The sequence below is a fragment of the Euprymna scolopes genome, chromosome 22, assembly GCF_053919585.1.
Source record: "Euprymna scolopes isolate OS-2025 chromosome 22, ASM5391958v1, whole genome shotgun sequence".
NCBI classification, from domain to species: Eukaryota; Metazoa; Mollusca; class Cephalopoda; order Sepiida; family Sepiolidae; genus Euprymna; species Euprymna scolopes.
Window position 1 is genome coordinate 83,527,635 of NC_136503.1, and position 27,481 is coordinate 83,555,115.

The window sequence follows — 27,481 nt, forward strand, 5'->3', positions numbered from 1 at the left end:
AAAAGAAAGAAACTGAGATATACGAGCATTGTTTTTCTAAGCCGTTCACTTGTAAGTAAAAAAAGAGGTATGCTTGACACAATGTTTTAAAGTGTTTTCAAACATAACTTGTTCTTAACATAAGGAATCTTTCATGTGAACCATTCACGCATGCACATTCGTGAAACAATTGACAAACAGAATAAGAACATGTGACTGAGAAAAGCGAAAGTAGAAACGAAGGAAACCTCTCCTACAGGAGAACCATTATTTTTCTAAGAATAGTAGTATAAACAAAATATTAAACCAAAGATAATAAATTACCATGTATGCTTTTAGCGTCCCAAATTTTTGAAACGATTATTTTGATTGTATTTTCGCTGCAAGTTGGAATCATTTTCAAACAAACAACAAAACATGTTTTTCTAATGTAAAAAAAAACAAACTAGTTGATCTATCAAAATCTTTTTTCTTTTTGTAATACCTTTATAATTGGTTTAAAAATGTTTACATATGATGCATGCGCACACGAAATTGTTTTCACCTGCATGCATTCAATTTTTGCACATTTATACATTAATTCTATATACTCACTACTCTATGGCTAGCTATAGCATATACTGACCCAACGGGTCATGGGTACTAATATATATATATATATAAGTGAATGTGTCTGTGTACATTTTCCTACTCAATAACTCTGTCAACTTTAAGTTTAAAGACTCAAAATTTGATATACAGGGTACTGAGATTTGGGAAAATCTTTGTAATCTGTTTTCAGCCAGAAATTTGGCTGTTAAGGGGCTAAATTCAATGATTTGACCTTTGAGAACTCTACCAAACTCCTCCAACAATTTTGGATATAAACACTTGAAATTTTATATATTGGTTCCTTGAACATGGATCTAACTTAATAATTTGATTTGAGCCCAAAACAATAAAGATTAAAGGGTCATAATAGGGGTCAAAGTTTTAAAAAAAAATTGACCGTTTTTTTTTTTTTTTGTGCTCAACATACACCTCACATCACCTGGGCAACGCCGGGCTGAAATGCTAGTTTATATATATATATATATCAATTCACCTGCCATCTCTTTCAAAATATGGAATCGCTCTATAGTCAAAGACAAAATTCAAACAAGAGCGCAAGATTCACAGATTTTTAGGATTATAAATTTTATATATGAATTTTCACATGATCTATCAATAAAGCAGCCTGAATTTCGCTAATAAATGGAAAAATCATCGTATGAAAAGAATGTTTTAGGAATGGGTTTCCCCTTTTTATACATTCAGTTTCACATTTTCTGTGAGCAGGAACCGGCTGGTTTCAAATATGCTATGGTTTTGATCAGATCACTCGTGCATTAATGCGCAGACATTTGTCCCTCTTCCCTCAAAAAACAAAAAAAAAACTAAAATTTGGAATTCATGCTTTATTTATCTTCTATTTAGATCAAATTTTGTGAAAAGAAAAAAAATAAAACTTTTAATCTGTCTAAAAATGTCAGCAAGAACGTTGGTTTTGATCGAAGATTGCTGGTGCATGAACACAAACGTTTGCTATCACATGCCCCCCTCTCCCTGTTTCTCTTTAAATAAAAAGAACCTGAAAAGCTTTGTTTCTCTTTCTCTTTCCATATCAATTTTTGTTAATCTCTGGAATTATTGCGATTGCTAATTAGATTATCTCATTTCTCTGTCCAGATGCCAAGAAGCGGATTGAAGTGGCTAATCCTGTCGTTGAGCTCGATGGTGATGAAATGACACGGATTATCTGGGAGAAGATCAAAGAAACGGTAATTTTCTAATTTTTTTTTATTTTTGATACAATACAATTTATGACTAGTAAAGAGTTTCTAGCGTGAACAGAATCGGAAGGGGCACATGTTAAGTTCTCAAAGAACTTTTAAAATAATCTTCAATTCTAATTTTATTTAAAACTAGCAGTTCATCCCGACTTTGCCCGGGACCTATTTAATGTTTATAACTTTGTGTATATGTATATATTAAAAGTTTGACTCATGTCCAAGTAAGCTACATCTAAAATTTCAAGTGTTTAGACACAAAATTGGCGAAGGGGTTTGGTAGAGTCTGCAAAGGTCAACTCTTTCAACTTTGACATCTTGGCAACCAAATTTTCATCCAAAAACTGATTAAAATACTTGCTGCATGTCTGAATACTCTTTATGTAAAATTTTAAATGTTTAGACTAAAAATTGGCTCAGTAATTTGGTAGACCACAGATGTCAAATTTTTTTTAACTTTGACCCCTTAACATTTATTGTTTTGGGCCCAAATGAAATTAAAGAGTTTCATCCATGTCCAAGTAACCTACATCTAAAATTTCAAATGTTTAGACCTAAAATTGGTGGAGGAGTTTGGTAGAGTTTTCAAAGGTCAAATCGTTGAACTTTGACCCCTTGACAGCCTAATTTCTAGCCAAAAACTGATTAAAAAGATTTTCCCAAATCTCAATACCCCTTATGTCAAATCTCAAGTCTGTAGACTGAAAATTGAGTTTGATAACGAAATGTATATACACATATTCATACACAGACAGACAATTTCACTTTTCTAGATATACTAGCAGTTCCGCCCGGCTTTGCTCGGGCTCTATGTACTGTTCATAACTTTACGTGCCTATGTATATATTAAAAAGTGTGAATATGTACGGTAATACCTTTCTATATAATAGTCTTCCTTAACTACCATAGAGAAAAGTTGGTAGAGATTGCAAACATCAATTTTTTTTTTTTTTTTTTTTTTTTTTTTAACTTTGACCCCAATTTTGACCTCCCTTAGCATTTATTGTTTTGGGCTCAGATAGAATTATAAAGTTAGATCCCTGTCCAAGTAATCTATATCTAAAATTTCAAGTGTTTAGACCCAAAATTGGTGGAGGAGTTTGGTAGAGTTCTCAAAGGTCAAATCGTTGAACTTTGACCCCTTAACAGCAAAATTTCTGGCCGTAAACCAATCAAAAAGATTTTCCCAAGTCTCAATACCCCTTATGCCAAATTTCGAGTCTGTATACCGAAAATTGATGGAGTTATTTGGTAGGAAAATGTACAGACGCAAAGACATTTTCACTTTTCTAGATAGATCTATTTTAAATTTAGAATTGTTGATCGTTGAAACAATTTATATTGTATAGTAGCAGTCGTGTTAATGGGAAAGTTAGATTGGGTGAAGTTGCACTGGATGGAAGTTACACAAACCACGTGATTTCCAGGCAGAGCCTTCTCACTTTTCATTGGCCAGCAAAACATTAACAAGAGAGAGGGGATATCTTTAGTAAGGTGTCTTAAGGCAGGTGACAGCATGTATTTAATAACTGATATAACAAAATCTATTTCATCGCATATCTCTTGCTCTTTAGCTTATGTTTGGATAAACTTTTGTTTATAAATTTATCAACAAGTATTAGTATGATTTCTATCAACATAACCAAGACATAAAGCTATGGTGATGTCAAAAAAAGTAACTTGCTTGAGCAAAGGATTTTATCCGTTTATTGTTTATATGGCACTAGCGGGGGTACCCGGCATTGCCTAGGTGTATGTGTAGGTGATGTAGTAAGAAACCCCAAGTGTGTGTGTGTGGGGGGGGAGTGATAGTAGCGGGGGGGGGGGTATCAAAACAACAGTAGGCAGCCCGGGTGGAGAGAGGTGTTAAAAAAAAAATAAAGTGATAGTGGGCAGGAAGGCTCGAATCCATAATGCGAAGGAGAAAAAAAAAGGTTTAAAAAAAAAAATGTAACATCTTAGCCGATGCCTCCATGGTGCAAACGGAAGTCGCGAGTATTGAAATTAAGCGTAGTTAATCCGACGGAGACAATGACTTGCGAAAATATCAATGCGAAAACTGATCCCTCCTTGTAAAACAACTGTCCAGTTGAGGGTGAAGGAATGAATGTTTTTGGCCAATTTTTTTATATTTGTCGTCCGAAGGACTAAGCTTCAAAACGATACTGATCTAGTGAGGATTCGTCGTGTGTGTCAGTTTTGGCAAACATACAAACACACATTTTGACTTTATATATATATATGTTACTAGAAGAATATCCATTTCAGGATAGGTAAGATTATGTGAACAGAAGTTTTGCACTGTTTTTATGTTCTTTTTTTACGGATAACTAGCAGAGGGCACCCAGGTGTTGCCTGGTCGTTAAATTTGCTTAAATATATTTTAATTCCTACAGATTTATTATTACAGCGCCAAATTCTTAAATCGAAACTGAAATATTTAAAGCTCCAGCTGCGCTCCCTATCATTTGAGCTATCAACAAATAAATAAGATTTAAAATTAAACCACTTCAAGCTATGAATGAATTTGCACATGTGCAAAAGTAACAGAAATATCTCAGCAAATTGAAAAGAATATTTTGCATTTCAACTTATCTGACTTATTTCTGTATCCATCCAAACAAAGATTTTACTAGTTATAAATCATCCCTGGCATATGATTTACTATTTTCTGTTAATTTCAGTATTATGAGTTTAGCGGTTACATGTTTTCACACACCTACATTTACTGTTTTATTTAAAAAGATAAAATGGTACTGTTTCGGAATTTATAGATAGGGATTTGGATTCTTTGGACAACTATTATCGTCACGTTTATATTCATAACCTGAGGTCAGAGGTTACATCAGTCAGAACATAAAATTATCACAATGAGAATAGTCGTCCGAATAATATGAGCATCTTTATTTCTCATACATAACTTTGATAAGTACACTTTGAATTATTTTTAATCTAATAGTAATAATCAAATATTTATTTCGATCTGTTATAAAGAATAGTTGTTACATCTCTCCCTCCAATTTTCTTATCATTTTGTTCAAGCTGGGGATGGGGCATCCTACTAGAAGCCAGACATTCACCTACTACCTCAGACATTCCAACTGAGATCTTTTTAACATTCTAACCGTCCCTTTAAGTGTGATTGTTTGAATTTCTTCTGCACTTGGTTCACCAGGTGTATTTGCCAGGTAGTTATTGAAATTTTTTACAAGTCCAGTTGCTTCTATAATTTACTAGAATGATAGATCTTCCTAAGATTCCAGTTTCTTTTCATGTCATACATAAGACCTTGGTATTTTATGTTTCCCTCTCGGCTCTGTTGGGGACACTAAGTTCTACCATGTTTGCTTCTTTCTTCTTGTCCCATCTTAATGTGTAATAGCTCTGTTTTTTAGGCATGTAGCTGTAGGAATGGTATAGTCATAGTGGATGATGTATGACTTATGTCTAACTAAAAGTCAAAAACTACAAAACAAAGATCCACAAAGTTGGTAGCCTTGCTCAGCATTGTGCTGGATAAATATCTAAAATTTACAAAGTTCTTAATTCTCTGAACGACTGGGCTAGTTTTCATCAGGAGGGGCGTTTTTTATTTATTTATTTATTTTTTTTTTTCAGCATTGTATACTAATTTTGAAAGAAAATCTGGACAAATTTCAGGAATCTATTATATAAAGGAAAGGTGTGTCCATCTGGATAGGAATGGGCTGGACGAAAGAGGATAGGATGAGTGGGGGGGTGGGGGTAGAAGTGTTAATAGAAACGTTACACTTTTTACTAGATAGCTCTGCTAGTAATAAAAAAAAAATATATATGGGAAAATCCAAATCTTTAAAAATCTTATTAAAAAAAAAAATGGTCTTGAATTGTCTGAGTGGAAAACTTGGAAAAATAATGCTGAGTAAAGACAGCCAGTTTTATATAACAAGTGTTGTGGACGGCCACTTGAAAAATCAACCTGGTCTCACATACAGCCTTTATGAGTACAGGGGGGAGGCATAAGTTATGGTTGCTAGAATTTTATTTTTTAGATTTGTCTGGGCATGTTATACGATCTTGGCCGGCTATATTGCATGAATCTAATTTATGCCTCTTCCTCTACGTCTCCCTTCACTTATGTGGGAAAGGGTGTTAAGGTGATCTTGTGAAGACTTCTTTTCATTGTGGCTTCTTATCCAAGTCAAATGCTGGGTGGGGTGATCTTCATTTGTATCCTGCCTTCATTTGACAGCATAAATTACAAATAATCCAAGTTAAAATATTTTCATTTTTGTATACCCGTCCCAGGACGGGTAAAATTAATCTTCAGAACAGTTTTGCACCAGTGTATATCTTGTCACAAACATTCAAAGGAAGATATGATACTAAAACATGTGTCAAAAATCTTTATCCTAATTTAGATTCAAATTCCACACATGATATAATTCTAGAAAATGTCTAAAATTCAAGTCTTAGTCTTTAAGAGGTTTGTTTAATTGGTGTTTGATGATTATGGATCATATTTGATGCAAATCTGAAATATTTGAATTTTCAATATTGTTCCCATATTATGCGCTCTAAAAATCATTTCCAATACTTCAAAGAAACTGAGGTTATAGTTGGCTATAGGCTTTCTGTATTTTTCATGTGACTATAACCAGAACCCCCAACTATTTTAGATTGTCCCTTCACTTTTTAAAAAATTTTTATTCAGTATTTGTATTTTTGGAGTGATTTATTGAAATCTATATAATTAAATTCTGTTTATGGAATTATAGAAATAAGAATAATATTAGTCTTCATTTGCACTTTTTATGCTTTTTTTCATGAGGTTTTTATAAATCAGTGTTTTCACTAATTCTTAAGAGTAATTAAAAAAAAAAAAATTGGAAAAAAGTGTTTTTGATAAAACTTAATAATAAAAAAAAAAAAAAAAAAAAAAAAAAAGGAGGGGGTACAGACATGAGAAAAAAGTGAAGGGACTATTTTGAGTCATTACCGGTTCCAGGTACAGTTGTGTGGAAAATATGGGAAGACTTTAACTGACTATAACTGAAACTTAAATATTAATTGATGTTTCATTGTTAAAATTTCACAAATCAAAGGTATTTGGTGTATGCAATAAGCAATATAAGTAAACAAAAAATACGCTTGAAGACTTATTTGACTGAAAAAAAATCCTGTCTTTTTATTTATATCATCCGTCTTCAAACTCTGTAAAATTCAGAACTTCTCGTGTCACAACTGCGAGTCTATCGGTGCCTATAGGAATTAGCGTCAAAAAACTTGTTCTGCAAACTATTCCCATTATTTTATATTTAAGGAGAAGAGGATAGTTTGGGGGTTTTCATGCAAATTAAAAACCTCACCGTCTAATCCATTTATTATATATAGCATAGATACCTAGCGTTGCCGGGGTCTACATGAAATTCCGTTTGGGCACACCTGCTATACTAAGGATATTGAACAGTTTTTCATTAATTGTCAGCTCTATCGTTACCTAAACAACAATTTAAAAAAAGATATTAAAGCGGATAGAAACATGAAAATGTAATCGTCTCAAAAAAGAAGTATGTGACAACCTCCCCACCAGATATTGAACACTTTTTATTACCTGTGCCCTGGACTTCTCCCCTCACCCCAATCCCTAAAAAAAAAAAATGAATCAAAACAAATTTTCTTTCGATCAAAATAGCAGGGAATGTCCGTATGACTGCAAAAAAAAAATGAGCCATGGTGTCCGGGCTCAAATGCAAAAGATGGGAAGAAGGCAAAAACGGCCACGAGTGCTTATGTTTCAAAATAAACTTTTTAAACATAGTTTTAGTTTTATAGGCTTGCGTGACTTGTGAAAAAAGATCCTTCCCCTCCCTTCCAAAAAATAGGCCAGTTGACCACCATAGAATTAATCTTTTTTCTAATTTTCACATATGCGTCCGGGACATTGCTCTTTCATATGGTACTGATTTCAACCTGGTAGGATATGGACGACAAAAGTTGCGCACACACATACACACACACACACATTAACACACAAACACATTAACACACACACACAAACACACGTGCACACACACAAACAGGTCCCCTTTAAATGCGTGTTGGGATTGATAATGCATGTTTTGGTCAACCAAGAACAAATTGAGAATTTGGGTCATTTTTCAATAATGACCTAGATTAGGATTCTCAACCAGTGTTCACATTGACACCTGGGTGATGGTGGTGGAGGTGTCACAGAAACTTTAAAGGGGTCCACAAAATGTTTCTATTTTTATTTACTAGATGTTGGTGTTTAATCAGATTTTTAGAACAATTGATTCCTTGTTTTTACTAACAAAAAATATTTAAATATTTGATTAAAAAAACAAAAAAAAAATCATATATTGGGGGGTCCACACATAAAATAACTCTGAGAGAATTTCACAAGCAAAATAATGTTGGAAATCCCTATCCTATTTGATGGACCTCTGGCTAAGTAAGAGGGGAAAGGAAATCTTCATGTCCTTTATTTCCTGTTGTAACATTGAGAGAAACTGACAAGAACAATCTGTGGCACTTTTACAGAATTGGGACGAGATGTTGTAGATGATAAATGGAGTTTTCAGATAAAAAAAACAATTGTTTCAACTGATTTTCTTAAATTTTTTTTTTTTTTTTTTTTTTTTTTTTTTTGTGAATTCTAATAAGTTACAATGGTACCTTCCAAATTATGTCATCAAAATTACCTGAATATTACTGAATTATTAAACAAAAACTTTAATCGTGTTAGCAGGTGAAAAATTGTTGCCATTTTGTTTAAATCGAAACGGAAAATCACCTCCCTTTTAAATTCTCCTGTGCCTAACAATCATTTTCATCAAATTCTATTTTTTATTTTATTTTAATAATTTTCTACCTTATCGATTTTCGTAATGTTTCGATATAATCATCTTAAAAATACAAGGAATACGTAGATACCATTGTTTTCATGTGAAATTCAGTTTTATGATTTCTGAAATTTTGCCCAATCTGCTTTATGTACAAAATTAATCGTGACACCATATTGTACTTACCTAGGGTAAACATTTGCAATTACAATATAAAGCAATTTTTTTATTTTCTTTACATAATTTACAGAAATTAGAACTCCAGGTGATGTCAGGTAGTCCTGCTTGTTTTTATAATTCTTTGGTTTAGAACAAAAAAAAAAAACTCTTCAGCTAAAGATTTCTGATTGAGTCAGACTGCAAAAATGGCCCTGCATTTTAATTGGCCTTCATTGTTTATTCATTTAGAAATAAATTGTTGAGATTCAATTAAGGGCAACAATAAGGCATAACATATTCCTCTTTTAAGAAGATTCTGTTTCAGTTTTTTTCTGTACTTATGACCTTGTCTAGCAAAGGTGATTATAGTTCTTTTTTTTTTTATGCCAGATGGGTTGAATGGAGTCAAGTAAAATGTAATAGAAATAGCGCATATATATATATATATATATATATATATCTTTTTAGACATAGTACTTACCTTTTTTGTGATAATTTAATTCCTTTTTTCCTTACTAGCAGGCACCTGTTATTGTTTTGTTTTTAAATACCCACCCCCACTACTGGTGAGTAATCTAATCTTTTTCAAGGTGAAAAAGTACAAAAAGAAACATTCTCTGCTGTCTATGATTGTTGCCAATTAACTCTCATCCCCACCACTTGTTTGCTGATTCTCAAAACAAAAGCCGTTTGTATTTGATGTTTTTGTAGTGTTTAATGCTTATATATTTTTGGTTTGTTCTTTCACCACGCTATTTAGTGTTATTTCAGACTTTAGAATAAAGTGTGAAATTTTAAATAAAACCTTTTTTTTTTTTTAATTTTTTTTTTTTGTAAAACGATTTAAGATTTGCATTATCCCTCTCCACGAACACTTTCTATAGTTATAGAATGATTGAGCATTTATATAAATTGCCTATTAACGTTGTTAAAATAAATTGCCTATTAACGTTGTTAAAATAAATTGCCTATTAACGTTGTTAAAATAAATTGCCTTATACAAAACTAATTTGATTCCTCCCACCTATCTACTACAATGTGTGTCATTTTCTCGTGCATGTATCTTATGTACTGCTAAAACTGGGATCATGTTACGTTGGGAGTTTTTATCTTCGGGAGGTTCACTGCTCAATCCTCTGTGCAGGTAGTAATATTAACAATAAAACTACGATCATGGTTGATAGGATGAGAACAAGCTATCATTGTGAATTAAATTAAGGGTTCCATTCAAAATTCCGTACAGATTTTAAAGTCAGCCAAGTTCAATCATGATGTGAACAGACATCTTGCTGCACAACTCTCTGCAAATTTTGTCTCAAGTAGTCGCCCCTTACATCCAAGTGGCACTAATGCTTTGTTTGGGATAAAAATAGCAGTTAAAAAAAACAATGTGCTTGAAAGGTCGAAGGTTACATTGGTCGAAACAGAAAATCGCATCTTTAAATTTTGTTTGTCCAAAGCCTGTAAATAATTACCACAAAGATGACTGAACACATTTTCTTTTTCATTCAAGTATTTGTTTTTAGTCTTAGACAGATTATGAAGTTTCAAATTTTGTCTGGAAAGATTATTTCTGTCAGAGGGTTGATTTTTTTTTTTTTTCTTTTTTCTTTACCAAAACTTTGATAATAGTAGTTTTGATTTCACGGAATTAAATTGGTTTTTAAGTCAAGATTACAGAAAGTGAAAGTTTCACTTTTGGTGATAGCTTTAGTTTTGTTCCAAGTAAATTCACTATTTGGCTCATATACCTGCATCTTATTCTACCCGATCAGGCTGTCCGAAGATATTGACTTCCTGACTTAAATGAACCAAATATTGATGCTATTGTTTTTGTTTTTTTCGTAAAACTCTGTCATGCTCTACAAAAATAATTTTTCTCTACAAAACAATTTGTTGATAAGTAGTTTTATTTTTGCATAAGGAAATCAACTTTTATGGTTAAGCGATGAATGACTAAATACCATGAATTTGGAGGTATAAAAAAGTTTGAAGCATAAAATCTTTTTTCTCAAAATTATTAGATTCAGCATTAAATAATTTGAAAAGGGTTGATGTGCCATAAGACAAAACCAAACCTGTATCTTATGACTAGAGCTATGACAGAATATACTGTTCATTGTTTTGACTCTCAAGTATATATCCGACACGGTTAATCAACCGAGAACCATATCACTCTATATAAAAGCATATAAGATATAAACGGATACACACTCAAGTGTAAAAACAATGAAAAGAATATGTTGTTGCCGTAGTCCTACTTATGACTCTTGATCATAAAATGTTCTGTCACAGTTGGAATCGATGGAATTTCATTTTTTTTTTTTTTTAATTGGATGTATGGATCTGATGCTCTGTGATAACAATTATCATTATGCAAATTTCAGTCTTTATAAATAAAGATAAATAGTTTTGAGTTAGCAACATTTCCATAGTATAACTTCAGGAATACTTCAGACAATATAGAGAACTAGGGCCAAGATAAGATTTTGGCTTCTCCTTATGTTAAGTGCAGGTAGTCTCCCAACTGACTTTTTTTTTTTCATTTGTGTTGAAAATGATTTGAATCAATTATTATATAAAATAAAAAAAACTGTTTTAAATAAAAAATAAAATTAAAAAAAAAACTGCTCTATTTGCTATCAATACAATTTGTCCCAAACATGCTCCTACAGATGCTAAAATAATTATGTAAATGTCTGGTTGAACCGGTAAATTTTATTAGCAATACAATTAGTTAGGGACATGGTCATATGAACATGACTAACCTTCCTGCCTTTTATTGATAGGAAGTAAAGACATATGAAAGCGTTTTTATATAAACTCAATTTACTTGTTAATCATTTGTTGATATCAATTTGTAATCACTCGACTGAATAAAATTATTTTGCATACAAAAATATGCGAACAAATTATTTAATAAAACTCAGCTTAATTTAAAAAAAATGATTGAGGGTGATCTTAGCGGCTTTAATTTTCAACTTATTTAAAGCTAGCATAACATACATTTCTTCCTCATTTAATAATTATATGTATTGTTAGCTAGGAACATACTTTTGTAGTAAATGTAAGTGGTGAGCATATAAGCATTTCCTTTTCTTTCTATGTCAAAGGTTACAGGAGAAAAATCGTCACTATTTTATTGATGTGGAGATTATGGGGAAATGTCCATCTTCCTATTTGGACAGTGTAACTCTGCAATTGTATTCGTAAGGGGTTTGAATATTGGGTGCTTTTACAGTATTACTGTACTTGTATTAAAAACAAAAATAAAGAATAATATGGTATGATGTATATACCCGTGATGGAAATAAAAATATTGTTTTTGAAAAATTATTTAAATTGATAAAGTAGTTTTATTTTTATATAAGAAAATCAACTTTTATGGCTAAGCGATGAATGACTCAACTTTTAATAACTGGCGGAAGGAACAAAAGATAGAACTCTTAATGAAACTTTTGAACTTTTAGAAAGCTATTCTTAACATGAAGAGGGAGGATGTTGGAAAACTCAAATTTGTTTTTTAAAAAAATTGATTTTTTTTTTTTTTTTTTTTTTTTTTTTTTTTTTCATAAAAATAAACTATTTAATCAATTTGTTTGATTTTTAGAGTACAATTTTTTTTTTTCTGTCACAGGTATGTATATCATACAATTTTTTTTTTTTTTTTTTAATATAGAGGGAATTCTGGATAAGCATTGAATTTTGTGACGTACTATGGTTTGTTCAGGTTTCCTGGCGCAACACATTTCTGATACTTGCTTGGTGGTTATCATTGCCAAAAAAATGTTAAATCGTTCTGACTAGTAGAATATTATTCTCACAACATTTCGGCCAATGTCACCTTGGAGTTTCAGGTGCATCTTGTCGAAGTTTGACAAGAATAATATCTAAGATGGGAGCTGCAATCAGAATAATAAAATCGGTCCTTGTTTTAAATATTCTAAAATTTGGAAACCGTTAGCTTTATCAAAGATAAAATTATCTGTAGCCATTTCTAGGTGAAAGTTGAGCTGGGATAATGGTTTCCAATGATGTCCGGTATGCTAAGGCATTGGGACACAGTATGGGTGCTGAAACCAGGGAATGGCTGAACTATTGACAATGACTGCTGACAATTAGTGGGGGTGAACCGCCTGGATGCAAAATGCAGTGAACTCATTTTTTGGAGTTAAATTAGAAAATCTAGGTAAAAAAAATAAAATATGTGTTAGAAGTGCCTTATCTTTATATAATTTAATGCCTGTGTCTGATTTTTGTGTTTCTTGTAGAAAGTTGAGAGAATTTACAGAAACTTTAAGTTTATTGTGTAAAATTTACTAAGACAATGGAGATGTTGCAAATCTATAAGTGCACTCCTAATGATGTAACCTTCTTAAAACTTTGAGTAAATATTTTTGAAATTTAAATCCTATGAATAAAATTCTTGAGTGAAAACAATTGAACCTCAATGCTACTTTGTAGATATGCCTTTAAGCAACCCATAGCAACTACTATTAAAATTTCAGATACATATCTGATTTTAATGAAATTTAAACCGTATGTTTAAAATGATAATTTTAAGGTTTTCCAATATTTCAGTCTCTTCCGACTATATTAAGGGTTGGGGGGCTTTATATAAAGAAAGAAATAGTCTTATGAGCAGAATGAAAAAATATATAATAGTGGTTCTTATTCAATACTGAAGCAACCTTGAAGCTTCCTGCTATAAAACGCCACACAATGGTTGAAATGATAAAATAACTTCAATCATTTCAATTTCTCCAATGAATTTACAAAATTTTCTGAACTTTCTTTGAATGTCAGAAAAATACCCCCCCCCCATCTCTAAAAAAAAAAAAAAAAAAAAAAAATGAAGTTTTTAATACTTATTAGACCCTCCAATGTATAAAAAAAAAAACAAAAAAAAAAACAAGTTTTCAGAAATTGATATTTACTTTTTGAACTCATGCAAGACCCTTTTATCAAGAATTTTTTTCACCTCACCAATTTGCTTGTAGGTCTTGTTCAGCAGTGCTTGACTGTCCTCTACTTTGCTCTCTCTTGCTTTATCTCTTATCCTTTTCCTGTGCTTTCTTTTTTTTTTTTCTTTCATATTTTGTTTTATCTCATCTCCCTTTTCCCTCTTTTTGAAAATGTTAGATTTTCCCTTTTCAAATGATTCACAACTAGGGGAGGTAGAAGAGTTTTGTTTCATCAATGAATGTTTACCTGTGTCTTTAACACATATCGGTTGATACTTTCAGAATGGAAAAAAAATTGTTGTAGATTACCACCCTTTGCTAAATCACCTTTCAACTCTCTCCAAAAAATGAAATTCTACATTTTTAGCCAATTGACAAGAATAATAAACACCCCCTAAAATTTAAGGCAATCTATGAACAAATTTATCTTTAGTTGACCTTTACTGTTTACTAGCCAAATAGAAAAGTTACTAATCAACCACACATGGGCTTTCGGTATATATGACATCTTCGTTCTGTAACAAATATGTACATTTTAAAGATTTTTTGTTTGTGTTTTTTTTTTTTGTTTTTTTTTTCTCCAAATAAGTGTAATTCTTAATATTCACTTAATTTTATGTGAAGACTTAAAAGTATGAATTCAAATTTTCAGGTGTTTTTTTAAACAGCCTTCATTAAAAAAAAATAGCATATTGTTCTATCAAACTTTTTATTACTAAATAATTTGACTTGTTTCATTATAAAAAAAATGGCTGAAGAGACATTTTTCATTCAGCAATAAGTTTGGAAGATTGTTAGTGAAAACGATAAGCGTTTTATTTCTAGTCGCCACTTTGCAAAATGCAACCGTTTCACTCGCAACATATAAAGCTCTGCTAAATTGGAAAATTGGTAGTGGGTCATGACATCTAAGTCGAGAAATTCATCCTGATTTCAGATTTTGTTGCATGAAGAGAAAAATGAGAATTAAACAATGGTGTCTAGGTTTGAACCCTTGACAGCTTATACTTGTGAATGATCGTCAGCTCATTGTACTGGTTCAAAATTTTTGCTAAATTTTAACACTGTTCGCAGAGTCAATTGTGTTACAACAGAAGAATTCTCTCAAATAAAATAAGTCTACTTTAAAAAAGTAACAAAAGTTTATTTTTTGTAATCTAAGTTATAAAGCTCACTGTCTGTGTCTCTCTGCATTTTTTTCAAAGTGCATCTCTTCAGAGATGCAAGGTTGCAGAGCCAGGTTAAATGATTGCATTTTTATGTGGACCATTCTTTTATGAGCCTTTAACCGGTAAAAATAGCTGCTAAAAAGTCGAAATTAAAAAAAAAAAATTGGAACTTTGTACTTTTGTATGCATGTGCAAATGTACATTTATGTCAGTCTGCCCATTTTTAACTATTTTTTATTTGTCTGATAACAACTCAAATGGTAACAACTAAGGCTGGAGGGCTAAGTGTTTTGGTTTTGATTCTAGCTGATGGTACCCAAGTCTTTTTTTTTTTTTTTTGAAATCCCTAGTATATATTGGGTACAATATAATTAATAAAAAATTGGATTCATAATAATAAATACGAAATCTGCAAAAATTTAAAATATTATATTTAATTATATACAGCGTAATCCTGTTGCCACACCAGATCACCAACATCAAGCCTGGTCAATACTAAAATGGGTGACCATTTGGGAATTCCAGGTGTTGTATCTCAACATTGTTTCCAATCATGCTGGACTCCTTCTTGCCACTGGTCTCCAGAAGAGTTGTGGTTGGGGATTGTGCAACTCTCACCTTATAATTACACGTGCAGCTGCTCTTACAGGAGTTCTCTGTTATTTTATGACCCGACAACACCATGTCCTGCTAGTATTTTGTATAAAACGGTGCAAAAATAGCTACTTATCAATTTTTAAAAAGTGAGTTGATAAAGTTTGAGATTTAATGTCCTCTTCTACATGTTGGCCTGTGTTAGATTTTTTTTTTTTTTTTTTTTTTTTTTTTTTTTTTTTTTAGGAATTAACTTTCAACCTAAACGATCTCTGGCCAGGTCTTTATCTGGTTCTCTCAAATTCATGTTTATCACTCTCGCCCTCGTTTTTCCCTGGGGTTCTTCTACTAACTGACTCTGCCACCTCAACTGTTTTACATCTACTAACCCAAAATTGTTATCCAATCTTTCAGTGTGATCAATCTTAAGAAATCTCCTGCTTTTGCACTCTTCTTTCTATACTGTCTTGGTCTCAGCTGCATAATCTTAAATTAGTGACGATTGAGTATTCGAACTTGAACGAACATTTCACTATCCAGGGGGAGAACTTAAATGCCTACTAGACACTATCCTCGAGTGTCTTACGGTCTCTCTGTACAGGGGTTTGTCAGAACAATCTGGCATGAGGATACTTTTTCCATAGAAGTAAACCCTGACCAAAGATTCAAAACCACATAGTATTCGCAGCCCAAATAAGATCTCCTCACTACGGTTCCCCCACAGCTTTTCCGAGGAATGGTGCACCTTCTCCAAGTGATATTACCTCAAGTAATAGCACAAAGCTGGATACTCCACCAGACTAGATAAATTCTTGTTCTGGAATCCAGTAAGACCATGAGACCAACATGAAAGATATACTACAACGTATAAAAATGGTTAATTGGGGAGAGGAAAATTATGTTCTCAATTACTTTACTAACTCAGTGCTTGAGAGATAAAGAACTTAAATGGAACATTCGAATATCTATGTATCTCATATAGAGCTCAAGTGTTAGCTTCAGGTTGTGGACTCCTTGATTTCTGAGAACTTCGACTGAAGTAGAATAAAACAAAAAAAGTGTTAAAACAGAAGAATGGACCAACCATAAACGGGGAAAAATACCTACCGACTGAACTATCCCAAGAATATATCGATAGGGATGGTTCCCTGGACTGGCTCAAGAGGATCCCTCTATTACGACCAAGAGAGGTTGATATTGGCTGCACAAGACCAGGGCCTCATGACGAACGTCTTCAAAAAGATGAGTGGTCTAAGCAATAATAATAAATGCAGGTTCTGCAACACTGAGGTTGAGAATGTGGGCCACCTGATTTCTAGTTGCAAAGTTCTAATTGGAGATGGTTATTATACAGATCGCCATAACAGTTTGCAAATACCTTCACTGGAAAATACGTAAGAAACTCAACATTCAGTGTAGTAAAAAATCCTGGGAACATATACCCGAACGAACAGTTGGGAATGACAACTACACCATTCACTATGACTACATAATCCCTACTGGTACATATTTAGAAAACGCAGCTATTAAACCAGATATAGTGATTTGGGACAGAGCAAACAAAAAAGCGACCGTAATAGAGGTCAGTGTACCCAATGATACAGGGCTTAACAGAGCTGAGAGGGAAAAAATAACAAAGTATCAGGGACTTATGTATGATATGAAACGAAATTGGAAATTAAAAGACGTTTCAATTATACCAGTCATCATAGGAGCAACTGGGCTTATGAAAAAGAACTTTAAAAAGTACATAGCAAGCATACCCGGTGAACCAAGTGCAAGTGAAATACAAACGATTGCACTGAAAGGGACGGCTAGAATCCGGAAAAGATCTCTTGGTTGGACTCACTAAAATAGGGGTAAATGTCAGACATCTGGTTGGATGTCCCACCCCCTAGAAGAAAAAGGTTAAGAAAAATGAAAAAAAAAAAGTCTATCAAGCATGTGTATACACTGATGTATAAAAGTGAAACCTTGCTAGTAATAGTTGAGGATATGCGTTGCATGGAGAGAAATGATATGAGAATGATACAATGGATGTGTAATGTGATATCTAAGGATAGATCTGATGACCTCAGAGGAAGATTAAATCTGAAGAGTATGGGCAGATGTGTGTAGAACAGAAGACTACATTCGTAAAGACACATTGAAAGAATGGATGAGAGTTCTTGGGTTAGATGTGGAACAGTTGAGTTAGCAAGTTTAGTTTACAAGGTAATGCCAAGAAAAACATGGCTGAAAGTGAGATGTGTGTGCCATGTTAAACTGGTGTGTCTAAGTAGTTTCGATTGCAAATGAATGGACCTAAATTGACTTTTGATTTTTTACAGAACTTTTTTGGATACCCTTATTTGCAACTTTTTATGTGGAATATTTTTTTATACTTTTTCACCTTTACTAAAACGCTTAAGTTATGGTTAGTTTAAGTTTATGGTTAAAAAAAAAAAAATCTGTTTTGATTATGGAAAGTACCAAAACCTTACAGAATATGGATAAAAACCTGACTAGAGATTGGGATAGTTTGGAAGTCAATTTCTTAAAGCTGTCTAACCATGGCCATTCTTATAACAGGCTGAAGTCTTTGGAGATAAATTTTTCAGTCATCAAAGATCTCATTATCTGCTAACAATTCACTGTCATTACTCTTGGAAAATGTCACTCTGAAATAAGTCTGGCTATGGTTAGAATTCTCAAAAAGAAACTCTCCCCCTCAAAAAAAAAAAAAACTCTTAATAAAGATTTTTTTAAAATTCCATATTTAAATTAAAATTTGGCTTTAGTCTAAGTTGCCTATTTATCAGATTTTATCATATTTATCGATTAATTCATTCTGGGTCTTTTTTATTTGCTTCCTGATTTTAATTGCTATGTTGATCATAGAAAATTCACATCACCTCCAGTAAAAGATCCCAATTGCATGATTGTCTGGTCTATTATAGTGATGCGCATGTACCCAACATATGCCAGCATGTAAAATGGATGTTAAACCAAATATTTTATCGAAGGTTGTCTCTACCCCCCCCCTCTTTAATTCTTAATGTATTTCTCTTTGCATTTACCTTTCTGTAACTTTTTCAAAGATTGTTTCCTCTGAATGTGACTTTCACACCTAACTCTCTGAGAAGTAGATGCTATTCATGTTGGGTTGAGTAGGGATAGAGGAGGTATGCACCTGCCTTCCACTCTTGCAAAAAATCTTTCCCTCTCCTCCCCCTAACTCCCATCTAAAAATTGCAATGAAACATTTATCATCTTGAGATCATCGACCTTTGCAGTTTCTCAAGATGTTGCTACCGCTGCTGCCACATGGTTATTTTTGGAGTTTGTGGAATTTTTACCAACTTTTTTTTTATTATTATTTTTATTTACTAACCATTTTTGTGCAAAACTTGATGGTTTTTAGACATAGGTATCCGACTGCCAACAGAGAAAGCTGGTTAAGTTTAGACTTTCACTGAATTATATAATAAAAAAAGACCTTTTAATTGACTATTTTTCAATCAATCAGAAAGATCAAGTTCCGACTTTGACATTTTTTTTTTTAATACGCTTATCTTTGCAACTTTTCATTTGATTTTTTTTTTTTTTTTTTTTTTTTTTATGGTTTTTGGATATGTGAATCTTTACCTTTTACTAAAAGAGGTGAAGTTAGAATTATTGTAAGATCCGGTAGTGTTAGGTTGGGATTATATTAAGGTTAGTTCAGGTAAAAACACTTTGCAAAGAAACTGTCATTTGTGAGGAAATATTGCTTCTATCATCTCTTCCCCTACAAAAAAAAAAAAAATGATCAATTCATATTCAAACAGCATAGAAACGTATTTGAAAAAGCAGTGCTTTTTAGGAATCTTTTTTTTATTTATTTTTTTTTATTATATTTTCACCCCAAACAAGACACATTGCCACTTTGTTGTAGGGGGCTACTATCAGGGACATAAGCATCAGGGGTACTGTGTAGGAAGTTGGGCAGCAAGATGTCAGTTCACGTTGCACTTGAACTTCTGCATGTCAGTACAATCGGAAGCAGGGACCTGGAAGGGAATTTCGAAGAGTAGCTGTTCTGGAGAAGAAACTACTGGAGTAGAAGGCTCTCTTGCATCTAGGGATTTAGCTGCTTGTCGGGTTTGTCAGGGGTATTTACGTCGAGGGGGCACAAGTGCTTGCAGTTCGTCAGAGCATTCACTGTTAAAGTACTTGTAGAACAGGCAGATGGATGCTACATTGCGTCGATGTGACAGAGGCTGAAGTTTAGCTGACAGTTCAGGACCTATCAAATTGGCGACTCTTTTGAACCTTGTCTAGGAGCGAGAGACTAGTGGCAGATGCACCAGCCCAAATATGACAACAATACTCCATACATGGGTGAATGGTGGCCTTATGGAGGTATAGGATACTTTCAGGCGTTAATAGCTTTCTAGCATGGTAGAGAGAACTCACCTTCTTCGCAGCGGTCCTGGCAATGTTCTTAATGTAATTATTCCAACTCATGTTTCCTGTGAACGTTAGGCTGAGGAGTTTAAAAGATGTACTTTCAGATAAAGTCTTTGGCCATTGCTATTGGTGGTAGGGAAGGTTTCTTGTAATTATTGAAGGAAACAAGTTTAGTCTTGGCAGCATTGAATGTGGCCATCCATTTTTGTCCTCATTCCACTATGGATCGGAGGTCTTTCTCTAGTGTTTCTGCCATTTCTTTAGATATGTGTTCATTTGTTTTCCTGTCGTGTCTGTTATAGAGCATGGTGTCGTCGGCATACATACCCATTTCACAGACAATTGTCAGGGAGGTTATTTATGAATATTAGGAATAACAGAGGTCCAAGGATAGACTCCTGAGGCACTCCTGCATTTATATTATATTGTTTAGATGTACGACCGTCAATGACAACCTGGATTTTTCTCTTATCTAAGAAGGATCTAATTATGTTATGTATTCTTCCAGTGATGCCGTATGAGCTGATTTTCTTAAGACCCTCATGCCATAACCTGTCAAAAGCCTTAGATATATCTAGAGCTACCGCTCTACCCTCCTCTGCTTTGTCCAGTGACTGGTATATACGTTCTGAGATTACAGTTAGGATGTCTGCTGTGGAACGGGCTTACCTAAATCTATATTGTTGGTTTAACTTTTACCGAAATAAAAGGCACTGTTACTTGGCAGACAACAATTTTTCAATCAATTATGAAATTTCAAATTCTGAATTTTTTTTTTTTTTTTTTTTTTTTTAATACTTTTTTTTTTTTTAATACTTTTTTGTTTATCTTTTCTAAAAGGGTTAGGTAAAAGTTCAAACAGCCAGTGAGTGTTGAGAAAGCAGTACTTTTTAGGAATAAGTATCCAGGATGATGTGACACAAGGGTTTAAAAGTGGGATTTGAAAAGCCAGCACTCTACACGGAGAGCACTCCGGTCTGTAAAAAATGTCTGGACAGGCTTGCCAGTGTTCCCCAGTAGGGGTGCCTTAGGCGATTAGAAACTAACCCCTTCTAAAAAGATGATGGCAAAGCCTGGGAAGGTTTACCTCCAGTTGCTAAAAAGGACTGATTTAGCTTTTTTCCCCTGTTGGCAGAGATATCTTAACAATAGTTTAGATTCTGTTGGTTTTGGGGTCAAGGGGGAAACCCCCAGTATTACCACTAATCTGAGAGGAGTCATCTATCATATATTTTGATATTGTGTATTTCATGATGTGAGTTTTTTAACTTATTGGTGGTTATAAATATTCCTTGTGATTTGTAGATTTGAAAGTAACTATCTATTGTCCTCATAGAGGCGATTTTTTTTTTTTTTTTTTTTTTTTTTTTTTTTTTTTCTGTGGATTCAGCTATTGCTTTGGATATGTTTAGTCCTAACAAAAACCTTAAAACTTTTTTTATTTTCCTGTGCCTTAAATACCTTTGAAAAAAGATTTAAAAAAATAACCTAAGTTAAAAAAAAAAAAAAAAAAAAAAAAATTGTGTAAATATAATTGACGTTATCCAATTTTATTAAAAAATTTTGTTTTCATTTGCAGCTGATTTTCCCTTTTGTCAACGTTGATTGTAAGTATTATGATTTGGGTCTTCCTTACCGTGATGCCACAGATGATCAGGTCACCATCGATTCAGCTCATGCCATTCTCAAGTATAATGTGGGCATCAAGTGTGCCACTATCACTCCAGATGAAGCCAGGGTAGAAGGTAAGTTTTTGTATTTTGCTTATTTTATTTATACTAGCAGGTAGATCGATGTTGTCCAGGATTGAATGAGGATGAACAAATGTTCCACCCTCTCATATTTTTATTGTCATCGAAAAATCGGTCAAATCGCCCCTTTTTTTTTTTTTTTTTTTTTTTTAATCAAATCGATTGATTGCACCTCTACTCCAATGTACTGGGAGAAAGCGTCACATGCTTCCCCGCAGACTTAGTTCACAATGCACTGTAGAGAATTTACTGTTGATTTTATAAAATTATCGATAAATAATGGCTTCACCTAAAGTTTAAAATGCAAAAGTTAAGTACCATGATTAAGTTTTGCTCTAAAAAGAAACATTGATTTCGAATGCACCACTGTCTTATAAAAGAATCTACAGTTGATTTTATAGGTTGGGCCTTTCTGCGTGTGCGATGACCAAACTTCTCACATGCACTTGTGATGTTAGGTTGTATAAAAGTATTAACTCTAGTCAAAATCTGACTTCCTTCTTTAATCAGGTTTTTCTGATTTTCAGTACTTGTTATCAGAGGCATTCTGATACAAAACCTATGTAAGAACACTTCCAGACACATCAAGTATCTTTGTGCAAAATATAAAAAATTGGCCCAGCCATCTTGGAGTCCATAGGGAATGAACTCTTGCATACAAAGTTTTTTTTTTTTTTTTTTTATATATATATTATGTACAAAAAAAAATGATGGGGTTTCCATGGGTAGCCCCTTAGGTCCTATCCTTGCCGACATTTTCATTGGGTTTTATGATTTAAAACTTTTCAAATCCCCACATAACACTCCTGCTTTATATTTTTGTTATATGAATGATACATTTGCGGCTCTTCTTTCTCGGAACCTGGCTTTAGAATTCTTTGAACATCTCAATTCCTTACATCACGCTTTGTCTTTCACTATGGAGATGGAAAAGGACAATTCTCTCCCGTTTCTCGATGTTTGGTCAAAAAGTCCAGAGGTAGTTTTCTTACCTGTATATACAGAAAACCAACCTTTACAGGTTTATATACTAAATGGTGTTCATTTACATCCAAAACCACCAAGTTGGCATTGATTTATACGTTGGTACATAGGGCCTTAGTAATTTGTTCTTTCAGCCAGAAATTACTAAAATTATAGCTACCCCGAATTCATTATTGATAAATGTATTAAATTTAAAATTAACCAATTTAATAAAGATATAACCTTTAGCCCTTCTAAATGTCTCGTATATCTTATGTTGCCATAGGTTAGAGAAAAATTTGTCCCTCTCATTAACCAACTTAAACAGATTATTAACAATTGTTTCCCGTCTGTTCTACCTCGTGTGATTTTCAATATTAAATCTGCATTTTCTTCTTTCAAAAAGGATGGTTTGCCTTACACAAAACTTAGTAATATTATATATAAGTTCCAATGTCAGTGTGATGCTGTCTACGTGAGGAGAACCAGTGTTTACTTTGAAACAAGAATCGGGCAACATGTACGTTCAGGTTTTCGTGATAAAAATAAAATTCTCCTCAACCGTACCCATGATAGTTTAGATTCTGCAATTGGCCAGCATTTATTAGATAATCCAGAATGTGGTTTGGCATATAAGGACAAATTTTCAATTCTATTTCGAGGCTGATTGAGTAATCATCTGAAAACTCGAATCTGGCTCCATTGCACGACTCAGGCTCTCTCTATGCTGGCAGAAGAGGTTCATTAATACGCTGGACCTTTTGGGTGATTTGTAGAGGGATAATATAGCTAGATATGTATATTTATACATGTATACGTATAATTTTTCTACTCCCTCTTTTTAGTGTATATTTTCTATGTGGGATCTACAAATGATTCTCCCTTTTTTCTTTCTCTTTCCCGTATATGTGGAATATATTGTTCCTTACGCATACTCTTCGATGAGTTTTTCTTCTTTTTTTATTTATTTATATTTTTTTTTATTTTTTATAGCAATATCCATTAAAGAACAAATAGCTATTAAAACATGTTAAAAAACAATTTGAAAAAGAGTTAAAAACATTTAATTTTAAAAAGGAAACACTAAATAAGTGGATAGTCCTTAATCCGCGGAGTTTCAAAGAAATACTTTCCTTCTCATCAGAGGATAGGATTTAGCAAAATGCGGGATTGAATTTTGCTTGCAAAAGTATTTGATGAAACTACAAGTAAGTCATAGAACTTAATTGATAACAAAAAATGAAGCAGAGGGAATAGGGTGAATAAAAAAAGTTATTTCACGTGAATGGATAGTCTGGTGAAGGGTAAAGTATCCAATGACGGTAAAATCCAAAAATCAAAATCCAAAAAAGTTGGTTAAATTTCCATTCGCACAAGTAAATTCCAAGGGAATTGCGTAATTGGAAGATGATCCAAAGTAATCCAAAAGGCAGAAATCCATGGAATAATTCACAAATAGGTACAATGAAATGGATCCAATAATATTAAAAGAAAGATAAAATATGTGTAAAAAAGACCTGGAAGAAATGTAAAACTAATATATATGTATATATATATGTATATGTGTGTGTGTGTGTGTATAATCCCCTTTTTTCTCTTTTCTCCCTGTACATATTTATTTTATGGTAATCGTAAATATGTCCTCATTTTTACCTTATTTTCAATTTTTTTTCCCCCCTTTTTAAAAATCAAAATGCCATCATTCGCCCCTGATGAGGATGGTGAAAAACGTTTCTGGTTATAAGGAACTCTCTTCTGTCATATATATATATATATATATATATATATATATATAATGATGATTTTGCTACTTCTTGACCAAAGTTTGCCATCTCTTCCTTAAGTTATTCTGTCCGTGTACGTGTAGATGACTCTTCAATCCAGCTTTAGTCCTACGTGAAAATTCACAAATGTGGCATAAAAACTTTCCTTCTTGTAAAGGTGATCACATGATAATATTGTGAATCGTCGAATACTGTGTCAGACCACTTTTAGATTTGTAGATTAGACCACACATGTGACAACTTAGCGTTGCCAGGTGTGCTGTAGAAGCCTTTTTCTAAGACTGTCGTTCCTGTCTTTGATTGTGTGATTTCATATGATTAACAAAACCAGCTTTTCACAGAAAGTATCTGCCACATACACTGCACATCAGTTCCTGTTGCAATTTCTTTGACATTCTATTATCGTCCTGCTTTCTTAAAACACGTTTAAAGACAGCAAGCTCTACACGCTGCTCTCCAAAAATCTTACAACTTTCTCTGGTTTTTCTCCACGGTGATCGATCTTTCGCTTGGGCTTGCCAGTTATGTACATCCATCTCTAGTGTTTTCAAGTTTTTCAGAGAATCCTTAAACCTTTTCCTTGGTTTATGTTGTGGTCTTTTCCTCCTATCTATCTCGGCATAAAACAGTTGTTTAGGAAGTCATTTGTCCTCCATCCTAACCAAGTGTCCAGTCCAGCACATCTGATTTTAAATGATTTTCATTTCAATACTATTACTATTTGATCGCTCAAGAACCACAATGTCAGGTGTTAGAGTCCTCCAGTTAATATTAAGTATTCTCCGAATACAACTTTGGTGAAACCTTTCCAATTACTTGAGATGATTTCTATATGTTGTCCAGGTCTCGGACTCATAAAGCAATGTAGTGATAACGCATGCTTCATAAACACTTAGCTTTGTTTTTGCTGAGATTCCCCGATCAGACCATACACGTTTCTCCAATTTGTCAAAAGCAGAACAGACTTTGGCTATTCTGTGATTTATCTCAGCATCAAGCATACAGTCCTTACTCAGCGTATTACCCAGATATACAAAATTGTCCGTGACCTTTTAACTTCTTACCATCAACCAAGATGTTTGGTTCAACATATGGCATTCCTATAGGAGGAGAATACATAACATGCTTGAGACTGATAGTAAGTCCGAAAGCTTTGCAAGCTTCTGATAACTTGCCCATAATCATCTGTGTGTCTGCTTCTGAAACAGTCTGCATCATCTGCATATAAATGTTCAAGAACAAGGTTCTGAAATAAATATATATATATATATATAAGTGATGGGACAATTCCAACATTTTTCCGGATTCCGATACAAGTAGCGATTCCAATTCTTTATAAATCTGTAAATGTTCAACCATAAAGTTATCTTCTCTCTATTACCGTAAAAAAACAGTTAATTTTCTCAAACGTGAACATAAACTTGTTTGGTGTATGAGTGATCTATAGACTTTAGTTTTCTTCATAGTTTAAAATCAATAAAAATTTATTTTATCATTACTACCAACAGTGGAAGATTTTAATTTAAACAAAATCCAAAAACAAAAAAAGGAATCGTTTTTGGCATTGAAAAATAAACACAAATTTTTCTGATACCTCAAAAAGTTCCGATATTTCCGATTCCAAGTAATCATCTCAACACTAATATATTACTAGAATACGTACTTCAGAATGGTAAAATTCATTCCCAGGACAGTTTTGCACCACATTTGTTCCATTATAAAGATTAAAATATAATGTTATTAAAGAGTCCTTATTCTAATTTTGATTAAAATTCATTACATTTTTATTCTAGAAAATGCCTAAAATGTAATGGCTTATTAAACTTAAGGATTTTTAAGAAATTAAAATTCAGTGAATTTCGCTTAACTATGGCTCAAATTTAATGCAAATCTGAAATCTCTGAATTTTCAAATGGAAGGTTGTTCTCATACTATCCTCCTAAATATACGTTTCAATGAAACTAAGTCAGAATATTTTATTGATGTCTTAATACCTACTAAAATTTGACAAATTCTGTCCCCCTTTGCATAAAGCTAAATATAACCCACATTATACACATCCTTATGCTCAGCAGCTGTGTTCCAAAATTCATAATGATCAAATTAGTTTAGCAGTGAATACTTTACATAAAAATATATAAACCTACCTTGCATTATATGCTAGTGATAGATGATTTCGCTTACTAGAAAGCTCGATCCAAGAAGAGGATACTTGATTGTCCAAGTGAAACATTGAAAAAAAAAATTCAGACAAAATGGCAAATTATGTGGACAATCAAGCAACATGAATAGAAATCTGTACACAAACACATGAAAGCAATACCAAAATATTTTGGTTGGTGTGTTTGACCGTATTCATTTAGTAAAATACATTTGAGCCATAGTTTTGCATAGAACTTGACATTTTTTGCAGTGAAGAAAGAAAAACTGAGGGGGGGGGGGCAATAGATACTGGAGGAGACAAGGGAGAGTAGGAGGTAGGGAAGATATGGAGGTGATAGTGGGCAGAAAAATAAAACAAGTGGAGAAAAAAATGAAGTAAAACATGTGATCAGATCCGGTTGGAAAAGAAAAAAAAAATATATTAAATAAAATTAAAGATGAAATATAACCTTTGTAAATGTTTGTGTGATAATTTACTTTTTGTATTTTTCTACAGAATTTAAACTGAAGAAAATGTGGTTGAGTCCCAACGGCACCATCCGAAACATCCTTGGTGGCACAGTTTTCAGGGAGCCCATCATTTGCCAAACTATTCCACGCCTTGTCCCTGGTTGGACTCAGCCCATTACAATTGGCAGACACGCTCACGGTGATCAGGTAAGTGTCTGTTGTAGAAGTGTGCTCTAGTGTGAAGAATTTTTTTTTTTTTTTCAATTCTGATGGAATTCCAATGGTAATCCTTTTCTCTGGTTGACATGTAACTTTGTTTATTAACGGAATTCTGCACCAAGAAAAGGTGGATCTCAATATTTTTTATATAATATATCGTCTATGGCATCATAACGTAATGGATTAAGGCGCTGGACTGAAA

General features: G+C 33.1%; 2 protein-coding genes across 2 annotated transcripts in view; one reads left to right on the forward strand and one right to left on the reverse strand.

Moving 5' to 3' along the window:
• The window catches only part of LOC145243518 (NAD(P) transhydrogenase, mitochondrial-like), a 116,275-nt gene extending 106,904 nt beyond the window's left edge, over window positions 1-9,371 (reverse strand). The window contains exon 1 of the mRNA XM_080106485.1: window positions 9,273-9,371. The gene's annotated coding sequence lies outside the window, so the exon portion shown is untranslated. The remainder of the gene's footprint in view (window positions 1-9,272) is intronic.
• The window catches only part of LOC145243519 (isocitrate dehydrogenase [NADP], mitochondrial-like), a 55,232-nt gene that overhangs the window by 15,958 nt on the left and 11,793 nt on the right, over window positions 1-27,481 (forward strand). The window contains exons 2-4 of the mRNA XM_080106486.1: window positions 1,687-1,778; window positions 21,529-21,694; window positions 27,107-27,267. Coding sequence (XP_079962612.1) covers window positions 1,687-1,778; window positions 21,529-21,694; window positions 27,107-27,267 — 419 coding nt within the window. The remainder of the gene's footprint in view (window positions 1-1,686; window positions 1,779-21,528; window positions 21,695-27,106; window positions 27,268-27,481) is intronic.